The sequence below is a fragment of the Semicossyphus pulcher genome, unplaced genomic scaffold (genome assembly GCF_022749685.1).
Source record: "Semicossyphus pulcher isolate SPU_LCO1_2020_fin unplaced genomic scaffold, fSemPul1.0.p SCAF_23, whole genome shotgun sequence".
NCBI lineage: Eukaryota > Metazoa > Chordata > Actinopteri > Labriformes > Labridae > Semicossyphus > Semicossyphus pulcher.
In genome coordinates this window covers 6,715,774-6,734,398 of record NW_027211697.1, presented here as the reverse complement: position 1 = coordinate 6,734,398, position 18,625 = coordinate 6,715,774, and the positions used below count along the sequence as shown (strand labels likewise).

Genomic DNA, 18,625 nt, shown 5'->3' with positions numbered 1-18,625 from the left:
CCTGGTTAAAATGTGCTGTACACTTCGGAAAGGTCGAAGCAAGTCGATAAAATATAATCCATCCACTTGTTTGCATCATTTCACTTTTTTTGGAATGGCTATGGTGATTTATTTGGCCAGTTTTATTTATACCTCACAATAAAACACAATCAATGCGCACCATGTGGGACCTTTAACGTCTTATCTTAATGTTTTTTGCCTTAAATTAATTCATATGTAGAAATTGTACACAATTTCCAGGCCCAATAAACACCACGTTTGTTTCAAATATTTATTTGTCCAGAAATAAAATTACCACATCTAACTTTGAAATGTGTTCTACATTTATTAAGTCTTGAAAAAAACAAAATATTTTGCATGCAAAAATGGTATGTACACAATGCTTTTAACCAGAAAGGCACCAAAGACAGATCGCTCCATAACATACAAAACAGACCGTGGGTCAACTTGAGAGGTCGTGTAGTAAATCCAAACAAAATGGAGTTAGCAACATAATTAGAGACTTTTAGCTTCCTCTCACAATGTAACAATCTTTATTTGAATGGTTAAAAAGCTAATAAGACAATAGTGGTGTTGTGATATCTAAAATATATATTATTTATTACATAAATACAATAGTCTTAATGTAACACAATATGTTTGCATTATTTACTCCCTTTTGTGGCTACAGACTGTCCACTATGTGTGCAAGGGCAAAAGAGATATTCGAGAACATCCTCAATATAAAGTACAACTTCTGTCAAACTTGAAACTTTTATTTATAGAACATACACATTTGTAATAAATTATTCTTAGTACAATTTTCAGGTTGTTACCATTAGAAAACTACTGTTATATCCTTGTTACTGCTGTAGGTTAAAAATGAACTGAACTTATGATGATATGGCAGTGATTGTCTGAAAGTTGAAGTGTTTGTACGGTTGTAAGCTTGTGATTTACCCTGAAGGGAGAGCTGTCGCCACCAAACCTTCATTCACACCCTGGGGGACAATCAAGAGCTTAAGTCCAACCATGAGCAAAGTGACGGTGCCGTAAATCTTTACAAGTGCTAGTAAAGCCAGAAAACGGCACGCTTGAGACGACTGAGAACTGCAGGTCGTATATTTAAGGTTTAGTGATGTTGTAGGTCAGAGCAGGTCAGTTTCTTAGTTGAACGGGGTAAACAGGAGAGGTAACTTTCTTTTGAGTATAACTGATATGAACACTCAGTATAAAGATGTCAGCAGCACTCATCTTCTCCCTCCTCCTCCTTCTTCTCCACTTCATTGCCTCACATTCAGAACGTAATGCCTCATTAGGTTTTGAAGCGAGGCAAGCACTCGTACCGTGATAGTGCCCAAGATCCATGCAACACTTTGTATCCAAAAAAATATTATTGTGACTATGATTTCAAAAAGTAAAAAAAAAACTTGTGCTTTAGGTGGCTTGGGTAACTGTTATTACAAAGTAAATGTAATGTAAGCCATAAGGAACACACTGTTAGCACTAATCCTCCAACCGACTGGGGCACCTCTCTCAAAAACCATTCTTCTGGATACACCAGTGGTCCCGCCCATAGTGCTGTGGCTTCTTTATGATTGGTCCCCTTGGAAGAAGTGCATCCAGTTTGGCGAGGTGTTCATTTCTTCTTCTCTTGTTCCTCATATGTCTCTCATTCGTTGAGGTTGATGGTGACGTAAGATGTAGGTATGTAGCCCTCATCCCCATTGTTCCTTCGGACCCGGGTCCAGCCATCCCCTTTGTCCTCCTCCACCACGGCCAGCACCTCCCCCTCCTGCATAGAGATGGTTCCTTCACTGGCACCTGAAAGAGGGATAAACTAGATGGTAGAAAATATCCCTGTGCTAGTTTACGCATGCACGACTATACAAGTCCCCCCCCAAAAACCTTTGACTCATGATTTTCCTTTAATCAAAAATATAATGTTCTAGATTACATCATCATAAGAAATAGAAGTCAATAACTTCTTTACAAGTCAAATTCACAGAAAGGTGAGAGATTTCCAGGGTGTTAGTTGTCATATAGAAGAAGAAGCAGAAGAAGAAACATCGCCCTTGTATCAAGATATTTGAGCAGTCATTAATTTTTCATATGCTCTTTTCTACAGAGTTCACTTGCTCTTCAAGAATAGACAGAAAGGCAAACAGCCCGAGACATACCAGGGAAGTTGTACATGGCCGTGCATTTCCCAATAGGAGCAGTTAGTTCTTCGTCCTCAAAGTCATCATCAAACTCGGCGTATATGGCCTGGGAGGGGTCAGGAGTGCTTTCATCAGAGTGCGCTCCGTCAGGGCTGGAGAGAAAAACAAAGGTTTCCTGTGTCGTGCAGGTAAGACATCGATGTGCCAAACATAATGTCTATCATTAGAGTTTCCTGTTACCCACCTGTGTACATCATGAGCTCCGTTGTTGTTGAATGTGTGAGTTTTATATCGCAGTGTGTCCCCTCGACCTCCTGCCTCCGCCAGCCACGTCTGAATAGAAAGCCGAAGTGAAGAGGAGAGAAAAAAAGAAAATATGATACATTTGTCTTAAAACTGACAATCTCAAAGATTTTAGATTAGTTTTCTTGGGCACCCCCCTAATAGCGATATATGGAATATGCAGAAGGACATGTCCCAAGTTAAACAGACGTCTACAGTTGGCCCCCTTTGCTACGGTTGTAACTCTTGATTTTCCACACTGACAGTCACTTTCCTTATTAGACTGTTTGCCTTCATCTGAGCGTCGAATTTGATTCTTTTTCTTAAGATTTTTACTTATTTTTGAAGTTGTATCTGTAGTCATCCATCTTTGTTTTTTCAGCCATAGTAAATTACCATTTACTCACAATATTTACAGAAAATGGAAAAGCATCTGCTTAGCTCCGCCTACCCTCTCTGGCAGGTCGAAGGTCGCCACAGACACCTAGTCCGTGATTCTACTATATACTGCAAATGCAAAGGCTTTCATCAGTGGGCCGTAGGCTCAACCATCATTGTGTTACCTCATTCGGCGCCAGACAGTGACTTAAGGGACATTTATTGACATGAAAATCTTCTAAAATGATTTCTTTAGATGCACTATTTCACAATAAACAGTATTTTAATGGCCCACATCCACAATGGTTCCCAAGACTAGCCCACACTTGTTCAGAGTGAAACAAAGAAACATACAACAAAGAAATGTGATTATAAACCTGAAATAAAAGTTTCAACATTTACGATGTCTGGGACTCCTTAGTTACCTAATCATTAGTTAATATTAATGTCTGAGGGCCTCATTACTTCATACTGCTAAACTGAAGAGGCAGTTAAGTCATTAATATGCTTTACTGACCAACAAGGAATCTGGCTTCTCATAACACATTAAATGAACAAATGACCCCTAATTACTTTATAATAGGTTAGAATAAATTGCTAAGAGCCTTCTGACCTCATAATATGTAACAGTTAACACCTATCACATTATAACGGTAAATGATCACCTCGTAAAACTAATAAAAAACAAAGGCTGGGATTACCTCATACTTGTTGAGCTCTCCTCTGAGCCGCTCTATATTTTGGGATGTTTGGCTGATCTGGGATGCCAGACTGGCGGGGTCTCCCATCTGAGGATTTTTCTCATAAACATCTTTCATCTTCCCCAGGGCCTCGCTGAACACACGAGAGAGGAACAAGGGGGGAAAGTGACTTTCAGTAGAAATTGGTTCCCTGCAGAGCTCAGGGCTGTGTAAACAATTCAAACTCTCACACAGACACCCCAGCGTACTACACACAGTAATGTGCACTGCAGGAATATCATACACACACTTCTAACAGAGATGATTATTAATACGCCAAAGGTTACACACAAACACACACACACCTCTGATCTACTTCCTTTTGCAATTCTTTGCAAATTTCCTCTAGTCTCTGTTGTAACCTCTTCCTGCGCTGCTCTGGAGGAAGATGAGCGAAGTCCTCTGTCACCGTGGGCTGCAAGAGTTCACAGGAAGGGTGGGTTAACACTGAACTGATCTCATATAACCACAAACAAACATGGTAAAAGAAACACACACCTCCGGAGGAACACCAAGCCTGCTGTTTGAGTTCAGCTCAAAGGATAATATTTAACTGACAGAACATTAGTTTTAAGTCTCCTTGTTACACATTAGGCCTCAAATAAGGTAAAGCAAGCTTATGTATGACAATGAGCTGAACCCAAATCCACCACCCACCCAACAATACAGCACACTCTAATTACTTTACATTTGCCTTTAACTACAAGTTACAACTCAAAACTTTAAGGGAAATGTGACCCAAGAATGTGCAAAGTCCAAGAAATTGTTCAGTTTCCTCGTGTTACTGAGTAGTCTTCCCTTCCTTCACCACCAGGTGGCCACCTCTTCAAAACAAACTCAAACTCGCTGCCTTTTGCCACATAACATGATCCTACATGCTGCATGTTCCTTTGTTTTAGCACAGTTATGTGCATGGAAACTGTTCAAATGAGGTGAGCTGTTGTAATGAAGGGGCGGCCATTTTTTCTGTGTCACACAACCGAGACCCCCCCACACCAACTTTGCTGTCCATATTACCATGATCCTCTCTGGAGTAAACTTCTGAGGGAAAAAGAAACAGTTTGTGTATAGACACATTTCATCACACTCTTAATTGTCCTTCTTGTTTTCCCCCAAAGATTTTCTTACATCTTTATAACATATATAAATAATAAAAATAGCAAAAGAGCCACTGTAAGCATAGCAATGTTACATGTTTATACATTGTTGATGTCTTTCATCCTGCTGAGGAGGGAACATAGGATGATGTGTAGACCCTGATGAGTGGAGGTCTACTGAAACCCAAACCTTTTCCTCTAGTCACTCACCGATCTCCTTAGTGTCCGGAAGGAAGAGATTCTGGGTTTGACTGTCTTATTGATCTCCTTCAAACAGTACGACAGGGGGTCCCGGCCAAACTTGGGAGAAGGGGGTCCGTTAGCGGGTGAGGGGGCGGGGGGTGTGTGGAAAGGTGGGAGCGTGGAGGGAGAGAGCTGGGGTAGGGCGACACCAAAGTACCAGCACCCGAGCATGAGGTATGCAGAGCAGAGGTTGGTGTACAGGGTGTACAGGACGGGGGGGGGGGGGGGGGGAGGGGGGCGGAATGATTTTTTTAAAAAGAGGGGAGACGGGGAAGACAACAAGGTGAAAAGGGGAAGAAAAAAAACACCATCAACAACACCTTAAAGCACACCACGAAGCCAGGAAGACAACACTGGAGCAAAACCCAGCACACAAGCCCTGAGAGCATGAAACCATGAACTCTGTTTCTTTGGCTCTCATCAACAAACATTAAAAAAAAAAAAAAAGCAGAAAGACAGTGAGCTCCCACACCAGCACCACAGCAGCCCAGCAGCTGCAGCCAGGTTGAAGGGCGAGGGAGCTGCTGCGGGTCAATTAGACTTAACTGAATTTGTTGTTGACTGTACTGAGAAGCTAATCATTTGTTCAGATCTTGTTTGCTTTATAAAAGTTGTTTTTCTTTCACTGGGTAAAAGTGGTCACATTTAAACACTGACTGCTTTTGATATCTTGTGTTTACTTGCCCTATAAGGCTGCCTTCTTATAGAAATATAAGCATTTTTTCACTAAGGAACAGTTGTTGCAGTCTACAGTCTTGCTATGTAAAGTTGTGTTGTCTGGTCGCAGCATTCCTGAGTGACTACGTTGAACATGATCAGTAAATTGTTTATCATAAATGACAGGCATACTGATCCAAAATAGGAAAGTAAGAGCCATGTAATATTAAAAAAAACACATTGGTTTAGCTGAACAAGCCAACACGCTCAGCAGAATCAAACCTATGCTATCCGAGTCTGACCTATATAGATAAAATACCTTGCTATATAGGGTGCCGTTGTTATAAATAGCCTTGTTAATTACCACACTGTCAGTGTGCATATAGTTGGGGAGGGGTGGGGTGTTGATAAACGCCCTGAATGACCTCTTAAAAAGAGGTTAACTTGGAAACATGCTTCAGTGAAATATCAGTGTCGGCTGTATGTCTTTGTGGGAAGAAGGGGGTGGGCTCTATTAGCTAAATTACACAGGAGGCTGATGTCTTCTAGTCTTCAATAGTGCGGGTCTCAAACAGCCCTACAACAGGGTCCCTTGTGTAAATACTAAGAGTTGGAAGTACAACTCTATCATTATGTGAACGTCTACTGGCTGGGTGCTACTTTTCTTAAGAGTTATGGGAACCTAAGTACAGGAGGGCAGTTAAGAACGGGAATGTTTAAGGGGCCAGACATAAACCAAAAGCTCACCCAGGCCAGTATAGCCAGCCTCCTATTCATACTGCTACAGGCTTAATTGGGAGAGCATGACTGATGACACAGAGCAGTGTGCCACACACATACACAGAGCAGGAAGAGTGCACAGCCGAGCACAGCCAGTAAGACATGCAGAGAGAAGAGAGGCGCTGAACAAGCAAACGCTGCAGGGAAGAAAGAAGGGATCATTCAGTGCTGGGGCAGGAGGAGGGGGGCCGTTCGCTGGTTAGTGGTCAGCTACTCATATCACCAGTTACATTTTGGACCTCAGTGATACAATCTGTGATTTGCAATAAAGTGAAGCTCTCTGGTAACAAATTACATAAATCTGCGCTTAAACTAGTTTTTCTGAGGGGTGAACCTGGTGGCATCCTGATTGTTGGTACAAAGATGTTATTGTGATGAGAGACATAATGCTAGTTTCTGGGCAGTATAATGGCAGCAGTGTGTTTGCGGATGCCTGTAGAGGAAAATTCAATGTTGTTTGGGCTCTGTGCTGATGAAAGCACAAGCACAGCAGAATGCTGACTGCCAGTTGACCTATTGGAAACCACAGTGCAGAGAGAGGGACGGTGTACTGTATGTGTGTGTGTGTCTGTGTGTGTGTGAGGGGGCGGGGGGGGGTTATTCACTCACAGCCAGGGACAGAGTCATGCAAAGGACCTGTTCTAGAAGTGGTGGGGAGTGTGTGTGAGGTCATGTAAAATATAATGAAAGAGGTTCATGCACGAGAAGGTTGTGTTGTTGTTATGTCCTCCATGCTCCAGCATGAGCGCTCTCTGTAGAGGGGATTTCAAACACTGCCTCAAACACTGTCACCTACTGCCCACCTGCAGATTCTCAAACCAGCTGCTGTGTATTAATGATGGAGGGGGTTGCTAGTGCATTCATTGCATGATTTTTACAAGGTCACTTTAAGCTAAATGAGCCTGATGTGTTGTTAGTTTGGAGCTTCCTACCTTACTTCTTTTGGTGAAAAGCCAAAAGTTTTTGCTTCTGTTCTTTGACAGAAGCTCCATGGGGCCTTTGGGCGTCCCCAGGCTGCTGTCAGATGAGGCTCTGTTGATGCCCTGACTGTAGTCTTCAAACTCCACATCCCCAGGACGTTCAAAGCCCGACTTGTTCTGCTCTATTACAACCATGGAGTCCTGTATTAGGTGCAAATATTGCTAAGAGTCAGTCAATCAAGAGTTGTCAGACAGACATGCTGCACAATAAAACGTGTTACTAAATTCTTTGAGAACAACTCACATTCCTCTCATTAACGTTAGTGCCGGCTTTAGTAATGCCTTCCAGGCACTTGCCAATGATCGGCATCACATGCTTCTCTGTATCTGAGAACAAGATGTAGCCTTGCGCCAACTTCCGTACTCGCCTCTCATCCAGATCCTGCAATTTCTAGTAAACACACCACAACAGTTGTTCAGACTCTAAGGGTTATTAGAGGCAGAGCATAATATAGAGCCTATAATAAGCACAATGTGTATCTGCATTAATTATGCTCATGAAATATATTTGATCATGCTCTGGGAAAACATGTGGGAATAATATAAATAATTTCAGAGTTCATCAAGGGTTCTGATTGCCAATTAACAATAGCCCTTTTTATACTGCGGTTCCGCCTCAGTGCCGTAACGAAGCTCCGCCATCATGCAGCCTTTGCCATTTTTACATTGGACCAAGCAATGCCGGCATAAAGCCACCCCAGTGTGTGTTTTTACAAAGCGTTCCAGCGTTGCAGAAGCAAAACGTGCACAAGGTTTCAACAAACAGCGCGTGCTTCAAGTACACACACACAGCGCTGTTCCACCTTGCCGGCTCCGCTGTTCACACAGACGCTGTTTCGCCTCTGTTACTACCTCTGATGCCGGCTCAACTTTCGCCCCGCCATTCCGGCTCAGTGCGTTTAACAAAGAAGACGGACTGTAACAGAGGTGTTATAATCCCACCTTGAACTGGCAGTGTAAAAGGGGCTAATGTCAGTGTTCATTTGCTAAATGCAAATTTTCCATGTTGCATGTAAAGTGAAAAAGTACAAAATATCTTATTACATAACATGGTTATCTTATATTCCAAAGTATATTATACCAGTTATCATTGTAGCATATGATTACAACTCAAATAAAGTTGAGGTTATTCACTTACATTAAATACGAGTGGCATATCGTTAAAATAGAACTGGTTCTGCTCCTTGTTGTACTTCTGAAGCTGAGCGGCGTAGTCGTTCTTACACTCCTCTGCTATGTGAGCTCTCATATGAGCCTGCTGTTTGGCCTAGAAGCACACAGACAGACAACAGGTTAGCCGAGGGCATCTGATTCTACTTTTGATCCCGTTAAAAAGTCTTGAAAATGTAGACTTAATTTTCACCCTTCTCTTACTTTTTCAACGTCTGCCTTTGTGGCATTGATGTCTTGATCCGTCTTCTCTGCGTACAGTGCTGCACGCTCCGCTTCTTTCCATTCCCTCTCAAAGCGCTTCTTACTCTGGTGTGCAGGAAGAAAAAAAAGAGAGAGGCACCACTTTCAGTTCATTCAGTTAAGTGAGGTCATCGCATGAATGAAATATGAGGAGCTCCTTCTATTTTGAGCAGTGCGTCTTTCTCACTGTCTTACTATAACAACGGATTAGGGAGGTTGTCTATGTTAGGATTGTAACATTTCCAATCATAACAAAATAGCTCTTGGAATAATAACAGGGGTCTAAAACAGTCTCCCAGGCTGTACATGTGTTTTTACTACAGTTAAAAATAGCCACCTGACCAACCACATTCAATGTGCAGTCATTTGCCTGCAGAGAATTTTCTCCATCTTTCTAAATTAGCCGAACCCAAAGACAAAAGATATCTAACAGAGCTTTGCTTTATCACAATAGAACATGTGGATAATGATTAACACCTTCTTGGGACTTACACTGTCAAGCTGCTTGTAGGTGCTCTCCAGACTCTGTTGGGCCTTCTTGGCCTCCATCAGATACTGCAGACAGTCATAAAAATAGACCGAGTGAGAGGAGGGTAGGCGGGTCAGATGACAGACAGAGAGAGACAGCCATGTGCAGGGGCAGACACAGAATAAACAATGACCTCCAAAAGCCACACAACATAACAGACAAGAAAACAAATACCAGCGTGTCTGTTTGAGACATCACGTCTGCACCGAGTCTGTATACGGCCGCAGTGTTCTGCAATCCAGTGGGACACAGCCAATTCATTCCTCATAGAGAAATGACACACCACGCTCAGACCGTGCCCCCCCCTGGAGACACTAAGTAAGGCTTCCTTCCTGCCAGAACAGGGAGCTCTCCACTCCTCCTTTAAATCTCACCCTCTAACTCTCACACTCCTTCTTCGTAGCGTGTGCTGTTTACTCTTAAGTGTCATGTGGCATGTTTCAGGCTGCAAGCTCATGCAAGTATATTAACTGTAGTGCTGCAATTACGAGTCCATAAATTGATTGGGTAATAAACTGAAATTGATCCAGCTCACAAGCAAAACAGCAAAAAAAATAGTTCTACGTTTTTAAAGCTCCTGTGAGCAGTTTTTCGCTGGTAATGAAACAGACTGAAATTAATTCTGATGACTCTATATGACCTCCAAAAGCAAACCAGACCATCAGCGACAACATTGATTATTTCTATATTGTTATTTTTAATGCCTGAGACCACTGGTGGGAGGGGTAGGTGTCAGACAAAGCGATTAACTACACGCTGCCTTTGTTTACATTTTCCAGGGCATAATTTACAGTGAGTGATACATTTGACTGTTAAAGAAAGCAGGATGAGATTTTTTGTTATAAGCCACCACTTAAGCTTGTGACAAAATCAGCAAAAAGATAAGAGGTATCGCTTTGTCCACAGGGGGCGCCAAAGTCAACACAAACTGAAAGTTCCTCACCGGAGCTTTAAATATCTTTAAAAAGATGCCAGTTCAATATTTCATGTAAACACAGCTGCAAAAATGGACTTCAAGCAGCCTGATACTGTTCAGTCCTGGTCCACTCCGCATCAAGCTCACCGTCTTTCGCTCCTGCTTGAGCTCTTGCAGGTACTTGGTGAGATCGATGCAAATGTTCATCATCATGTTCTCAGCGATTAGCTCCCGCTGCCCCGCGTAGTCGTTCATCTCATTCAGGATGTCTAGAAATGACTGGTAGTTGGACAACCTTCCATTTAGGAGGAGGAGAGAGGAAAGGGTGGAGCAATCAGAGCACAGTGATGGGGCCACTGATAAGTTGATAAATACACAGGCTCAAAGAGGTCAGCAGTGGGCAGTCATAATAAGGGGCTTGTGACTTCCTTCCTGGTGCCCTAAAGTACAACACTAATGACAAAATGATTCCAAATTATTTGATCGTATTTGCAGGGTATAATAAGCTGATGCTGTTCTGCTGTGTTAAAGAGGGGGTATTATGCTGTTTTTAAGACATTTTAAGACATATATATAATTTTACAATGTTGGATGTCTAAACTAAACGTGGGTGAATTTTCAAATCTGTAGGTACAAGTATGTTGGAGTAATCCCCAGACTTCTCGGCTCAGTCTTCAGGCTGCTGTGAACGCCAGGTTTCACACAGTTTTTTTCTACACGCTGCACTTTGTGACGTCACAGCAGGCTTCAGAGAGATGGCCAATCAGAGGAAAGTGGGGTTGTAGGGGCGGGGTTTTTTAAAACAGACAGAACTGACCGAGTTATTTCAGGCCTTTAAATGCTGAACCGCAAGAATATTTAAGTTTTCATGGAAGAAAGGCCTTGCAGCATGAAGCAACAGTCACGATGGCTCACCTGCACTCTGGTTCATCTTTGCTGGTTCGTTTTAAGTTATATTTCTTTGAAAGGTTCCTGCAGACAGTGAAAGTGTGTCAAACAAATGGTTAGACAACTAAACAAAAAGGGAAAGACAGATGACACTTAAACACAGCTTCAAAATAAAACTATTCTCATGCAACCACTGATTTTTTTAAGATTAAAAACAAAAGCCTGCTATGAACTTATTAAAATAGCTTTTCTTCTTTCTTTCACTCTGCTTCCGACCACTTCCTGTCTATCATGTGCCAGTCTGCTCCCACTTCCCCTCCTCTCCAGCAAAGCTCAGCAGCTCTACACCAGATGTGGGCCTGCGGACTGGGACACAACTGGGAGAGGGAGCGACATGTATGAGAAGAGAAAGAGGGAGAGAGCGAGCACAGGGTGGCTGGAGAATGAGGCCAGTGTTTCTGAGACAAGTTTGATTCTGTCCCAGAGTTGTCATAAGACCCCACAAACATTTCATAACCAGCCGTTTAACATGGACCCAAGCAAACACACAGGCTTTGAGCAAGACACAAGCATTTGAGGCCACAAGACCTCAGCCTACCTCAGTTGTTTGGCATAGTTTTGCTCAATCTCTGTCCTCTCCTTCACAAATTTCACATACTTCTCCACCAGCTCCAGGCCAGACTGTGTGTGCTTCTCAATGATGTCATATTGATCCTGGAGGAAGGAGCACAGGGGACAAATAAGGAGAGGATGTTAAGCCAACGCTGTGCAGGGTTGAAACAGAACATGAATTAACTTCTGGGTAATAACTTGGATGTTCTGGTTGAGTTTGAGGTCATCTAAATTAATCCTGAAAGGAGGGTTATAAATAAACACATCAACGTTTATTTCTGAATGTTTGATTGCCCAAATGTTCTCCACATGTGTATAAGAATCTTGGCTTTTTCTCATGTTGTTCCACGGAGAGGACAGTCAAGGACAGTGGGATCACAGGCTGGAAATAGGAGCTGTACTGTGTGGAGAGGCACATTTTCATATAAGTAATCCTTAGAGATATGTTTTATACTATGAACCTTTTGACCTATTAGTTATCTAGTTTCTATTGTACAGAGTTCTGGCACAGTGCAGATAAATTTGCTGACTTTTCCTTTCAGTATTGTACAGTATGAAGGAGGGATGTTCCTCATTCTTCTTAGTTCCTTATTTGGTCGAGCACTTTATGACACCTTCAAGCTCAGACAAGTCCGTTAGGAGTGTGAGACCATATCTAAGCCAATCTTCTCTCACTCTACAATCAAAACAATTCCCTCCAGCTTTCTTTGCTGCTGGCTTGAGTATTGAGGAAGGGGGCATGTTGAAAGGGGATTCCTGACAAGTTTGGCCTTGTTCTGATGAACTCTTCACAGCCTTCAGGTAAAACAAAAGAGACAAAAACCGTGATGAATGAGTTAAGTTTAGCCTCTGTCTTTGAAACACAGAGGCCTGCAATCCATCAACACGATAACATCTAACCAATAGGAGTGTAAGGGGGTTAATGAAGCGTCATTAATTACAGAACAGAAGTACTATCAGTCAATACAGCCAAAAGATTCTTCTGAAGGTGATTGCCTTAACAACAGATTTTCTTTCAAGATGAGGAATTAATCTTTTTGTACTTGATGTTTATCAGTAAAATTCTGCTCTTGTAAAGTGAAGTCTTGTTTTTGGAAAGGTTTAAGGACGAGCTGTAGTTGTCTGCATCCAGTTCAGCCTCACCACATCAACAGAGCAGAAGACTAACGCTGCAATTATCTGTAAAAAAAATTACGCAGAAACTAGGATTAGATTCAGACTTGGAAAAGTTAATGTGCCACAACTAAAACACAAACACTTTTTAGTGTCACTCATTAACATCAAAACACACACAACATAACTCCCCATTAATATCATACACATAACATAACTAAGCAGAGAACGCAGGGATCAAAATATGATTGAAGCTGAACTGGTGTGAACTGGAAGTGTGCGTATATAAGAAGCAAAGCTGGTGAGATAAAGCTCCTGTTGGTTGAGACCTTATCTACTGCTGCTGTCAAAATCTCAGGATCTTTTATGCAACCCGCTGCAACATGTTAAGATGTGTCAGATGACGAATATGAACTTGAGATGCATAAGAAAATTGCAAAAGCTGAACAGTACAACTAGGGCTGGGCAATATGACAATATATATTGTTAAAACAATATGAAAATGTCTATCGTATGTGTTTTTCCATATCGTCTCTATTGTGATGTCTCAAAATCAGCGGCTGAACGGCTTTACGGCAATTTTTACATCATTTTGACAACACTTTATGTTCTAATTCTTGCACGTGGGAGTGAACCTGGAGCAAACTAAGGAGGGAGGTGCTGGTTATTAACATTAGAGATAGACCGATATGTTTTTTTCAGGGCCGATACCGATTATTAGTAGTCAAGGAGGCCGATAACCGATATTTGGAGCCGATATTCATTTGCAGTAAAAGTGAAAATATTGGCGTCAAAACTTTGAATAATACAAACTCCAACACTTAACTTTGTTTAAATGCCTTTAAGCATATGTTTATTAAACAAAAACAAAAAGCGCAGGGAGTTCCCAGGGTCAGCAGCATCTTATATAAAGTTAACTGAAAATTTAAATAAATAACTTCCTGAAGTGTTATAAAGTAAATAAAACAAAGTGAAATAAAATTTGCAAAGGAATGAACTCTTATCGGCCGTCGGATTAAAAAAAAAAAGAAGAAAAAAAAGGCAGATGCCGATATGCGTCACAATGCCAAATATCGGCGCCGATAATCGGCCCGGCCGATAATTGGTCTATCCCTAATTAACATGGACATTAATGTGCAGAAAAGGGCTCAGGCTTTGCCCAAGTGAAAACGGAAACTCAGTACTTTTTATTTGTCTAGTATTTAATTCACACACAACCATGTGGTTATTTCACATAGACCAATTATTTGTTATATTATTTGTTATATTGTGATATTGAGATATAAAAAATCCTATATCATGATATAGGATTTTGGCCATATCGCCAAGCACTAAGTACAACTTGTTGCAGATAAACAGAGTTATAATGTATGCTCATGGTCAAACCTTGCATCACAGTAACAGGAGGGCTTAAACATCTGTATTATAGATCAACAACTGCATGACTACAAGTACTTTGTGTATCATATTATGTAAAGGCAGTGATAGCAGATATGAAGAGCTATATCTTCAGGCATTTTGCATAGATAAGTTCATCAATCGCATATCTGGACTGCTGATCAGTCCGTGGCAGCGTGCGCAAAATAAGATAAGATTGTGGAAATTAATTGGGAGGATAGAAATTGTCAGATAAGCCGTACAAAATGTGTACAGTGGGTTGAACAACTGGGAGGTCCCAAGGCCATTATTGTGTCTCCCACTACAACAAGCATCCGCTAATACTGAGTCCCATTCCAATATTTAGTCTCCTGCAAACACCACAGCTGCACAATGCAAACCTTTTATAAGATTTACCAGACTGGCATAGCAGATTAGGATGTAATGTCAAATCATTGCAGCTGAGAGAGAATATATATCTCTAGAAGTGTAACAGTCATACCTTTTCTAATGTCTTTTAAATAGTGTATTGTTTCTAGAATGTTCTTGTTCATGCTTTCTGTTGTTTGTTATCCATTTGCTTGGATTTACCACAGAGTATTTGTTTTAATCCCTTTCTTTTTTTTATTCTCCTGTTTTTCACATTATTGTAAAGCACACTGAACTAATCCCCCTGTAATGTGCGGCATAGTTGAATTATTATTATAGCTTATCTTATTTTTGTATCCATCATTGCTTGACATTTGAACTATACTATGTCGAACCGTTTGTGCTGTCTGGAATTTTGTGAGGAAGTCATGTCACAGCGTGGTGCCAAAGAAATGGTTTTCACCCACTATTGATTCTACCATTTTCACAGCAGGAGAGAAACAACACATTTTAATGGATTGTTTTCCTGTTGCTCCTTTTTACCAATTGTTAAATAGCTTTTCAAAAACATTTCACAGGAGGAGGAGCGATGGCGGGAACAGAATGAATGCCCTAACTACTTGTACTATACAATAGAAGATTGTTATTGTGCGTTTGGGATCTTATTTCTAATTACTAATTTATTGAAGTTCATTGAATTTAATAATCCAAATCACCATTACAGTTATTAAACAGGAACTTTACCAATGAAGTGAGGATCACTTTGTTAAAAAGAATAATTGAGAAGGGAACCCGAGCAGCAACTGAGAACACAGCTGAAGAGAAGCAACAAGACTAGAACACTGGGCGCATGGTTAGATTAGATTCTACATTAATAAAAAAATAAAGTAAATATCTATTGACATAAATTATTAAGGCGCATTCAGTTAATGGGGAAATAGATTTCGTCTGATGTATCTTAACCACTAACTCCAATATTATGCATCAAATGCTGGAAGAAAAAGCCTCTTAACTAGTGCTCTTTTTTAAAACCGAAAAAATAGCAACTTATAACTTCTGTAAATTAACTGAGATTCAAAATAACACTTCCCCATTTAAAAAAAAAAAAAAGCCAACCTCTGAAACTGTCTCAAAATCCATCCAATCAACTTTCAAGGACGTAATTATTGTCTGGTTGAACACCAGTGACAACACAGCAATTTATAACCATTCAAAGCCACAGTCAAAATTATCTTTCTATGTCCCTGTGGGGTGGGCCTTTCATAAATCACATGCTGTTCGTACAGAAAATGCTCCTCCAGCATCTCCAAAAGTAAAAGTATGGCTTGCACCTGACTTGTTTCATTATTACTTCAGCCCTATTTTGTTGCCTATACATTTTCAACATTATGAGTCCCTTTACTTATTGGTTTGTGTTCTAAGGAACATTTAATAACATCAGCTGTATTTTCTCACCATGCCTCAATTCAAGTCCCTTTTTAAGATATTTTTTTGGGCTTTGGTCTTAATTTATAGAACAGCTAAAAAGAGACAGGAAATGTGGGGTGGAGAGAGTGGGGGTGACATGCACCAAATGATCAGCAGACTGGGAGTTGGAGCTTGTGATCAGTAGCCTGCGTCGAGGACTGTAGCCTCTATCCATGGGGTGCCTGCTCTACCAACTGAGCTAAACCAGTGCCCCTTGATTCAAGATTGTTTGATGGGTAAAGTAAATATTGTAATTCTGCCCTGGTAATAATCGAACAAGGAACGCCATAACTGTTTTTTACAGCACAGATTTACCCCAGGGCATGCAATATTGCTTTAAATGTGAGGTCTTAAATGGTCTTCTCAAAAACTCAGAATCCAAGACATCAAGATTCACTTAATCTTCCAACACTTCCAGTAATACCAACGAGCATGGCATCTAGTCATTCTCAAATAACTTTTACAGGAGTCACCCTGAAAGTCATCAACCTACAAGGCTTGGGTGAATGTTTCAGCCTTGAGTCACCCCGTCTTCTAGAAAAGGCGAGGCCTGGCCTTGTCAGACCTGCCCTACTGTAGCTCTCAGGACTGGCCTGGTAACACTCACTATCACAGCTTATGCTCGGACATTGCCTTTGAACCCTGCAAACTTGTGCCTTAAAATAGCGACCGGATTAGCGACAATCAGGGGACAGATGCCACAGAGCAGACTTGCCCCCAGGGATGACTCTCCAGCCAAACTTTAAGCGAACCAATTATGCCTGCAGGGCACTGTCTAACCAGACAGGTAAGGCTACAGGTAAACAGAAGCACGTTTCAATAAAACGTTTCAATAATTAAACCATTTCTATTTCACATTGCCTGAAGACAGAATATTAGGGCTTTCACAGGGAATGTTTCTTCAACAACAAAAACACTCCATGGATGACAATGAAAGACAGCCATGCAGAGATAGAGCCTCTGATTAATAACGGGGTACGGATTTTTCTCTAACTCCATCAAAGTAGGGCAAAACTAATTAGGCTGTTGCACCAGCACGTAGGATTGAAAAGGGACAGGGGAAGAGGCCTAGGGGGACACTCTGAAATGAGGTCACAACCTCCCTATCCTCACTTTTGCAATGCTCCATTTTACATATTCAGGATGCCCTGAGAATGTGGAAGTGAGAGTGTTCGCAAATGTGTGGCTTTATCATGATGGCACAATGAAGTGGTACATAATGTGTGGCAGTTTACATGCAACATGGCGGGGATGGGAAGCTGGTTTATATGCAACATGGGAAGAACTGTTTACATTCTGGATAGTTTCACCGTTGTTAACGCTGCATCAGGGAATGGGCGAACAGTTAGTAGACGGGAGCACCTTCATTTGTTGTGACCTAGAAAACATCCCTGAAGTAGTTTATTTTTATCACCATATCAGTCAACTAAGTCTACATAATTGGACATTCAAGATCTCTTGAAATGAGTGTCTTGTTTGTTTATAAAATAGCCTAATCATGACACTCGGGTAGACATATAAGGCATTAAATGATCAATGCTGAAGCTTGTTTTCAAAGCAAATGACGGCATCTGATTTCATCTCTATGGAAGCTAGGAGTGCCAGCCTGTAAACAGTGAACATCCCACTGGGCACAACCCACCTCAGAACACCTAACACGCCTTTTGAAGCCTTCAATATATCCAACCCAAACAGTATTCTGACACAATTTTCAGTCTGACATAATTTGGACTTCTTAAAGTCATAGTTAAGATTGTTAAGAAAATTGCCAATCAAAATGCTCATTCATACAGGTAATATTATACCTAGAAATACTTGGAAGAGCTCCCTCTGATTGTAGATATGATTCACGCAGGTGATTTATGAAATTAGTTAAGATTTTAAGTAACTTTTTGCCTCGTGCTCTTTAGATGTCCCACTGTCGAACGTTATCTTCCCAGTAAAAACCCCAACACCCAAATAAAAGCCTCCAACATCAAATAAATGCGCAAATATGGATCCAAGAATAACTGTGCTTCACATATCACAAGAGCAACGTGTTGGCAATGAGCTTAAGCAAGTCCACTCTTTGTTTCAACAAATAAAGGAAACTGTCCGAAAACGGAACCGTGTCCCTGAATGCACCATCTTGCAGCTAGATTCAACGCTTCTGCACACATTTCTTCCTCACAAACAAGGACATTCAACGTTACCCGACTTTATCTAAGTAATCGCATTATTGCCATCCTGACAATTGTTATGACCTCGAAAGCGAGCCAGATGACAGACTCACCCAAAGCTCTGTGCCCCAGTCCATGTTCAGCTTGTTGGCCAAGCTGTGTGACTCCCCCGAATACAAAGAACTTCTCCAAAGTTATCCCAGCAGCAGCTCGGAGGAGGAGGACGGCCCTGCCAACTACAATAATCCCGAGGTGATAAATGAGTCGTAAGCACTACACACTCCTCTTTCGATACCTTTAACAAACAACGTAAACCAGCATCTTTATTAGCTAATTAACATGGGCTGGCAGTCGTTAGTCGAGTTTGTCTAAATATTTTTTCATAGCGAAGGAAAGAGGGATAAACTAGCTTCATATCCGCGTCACTCCCAAATCCTAAATCTTAAAGGGCCAGTGTACAGAGCCACAGGCGGCGCTGGCCACA

At 41.3% G+C, this 18,625-nt stretch overlaps 1 protein-coding gene across 4 annotated transcripts; it reads right to left on the bottom strand.

Moving 5' to 3' along the window:
- Nucleotides 1–257: 257 nt before the first annotated feature.
- Nucleotides 258–18,529, bottom strand: trip10a (thyroid hormone receptor interactor 10a). 4 transcript variants are annotated; one of them, XM_069674221.1, is made up of 15 exons: nucleotides 18,255–18,529; nucleotides 11,643–11,758; nucleotides 11,072–11,128; nucleotides 10,304–10,451; nucleotides 9,204–9,266; nucleotides 8,673–8,777; nucleotides 8,437–8,565; nucleotides 7,543–7,689; nucleotides 7,251–7,439; nucleotides 4,849–5,013; nucleotides 3,847–3,956; nucleotides 3,503–3,635; nucleotides 2,386–2,474; nucleotides 2,160–2,293; nucleotides 258–1,803 (listed from the first exon to the last, which is right to left on the bottom strand). In XM_069674221.1, the coding sequence occupies exons 1-15, from the start codon at nucleotides 18,276–18,278 to the stop codon at nucleotides 1,652–1,654; spliced, it is 1,761 nt and encodes a 586-aa protein (XP_069530322.1). In that variant the 5' UTR covers nucleotides 18,279–18,529; the 3' UTR covers nucleotides 258–1,651. The 4 variants fall into 4 exon arrangements, with proteins under 4 accessions (XP_069530322.1, XP_069530323.1, XP_069530324.1 ...); XM_069674222.1 differs by lacking the exon at nucleotides 4,849–5,013 and adding an exon at nucleotides 4,559–4,582; XM_069674223.1 differs by lacking the exon at nucleotides 4,849–5,013.
- Between the last annotated feature and the right edge of the window lie 96 nt (nucleotides 18,530–18,625).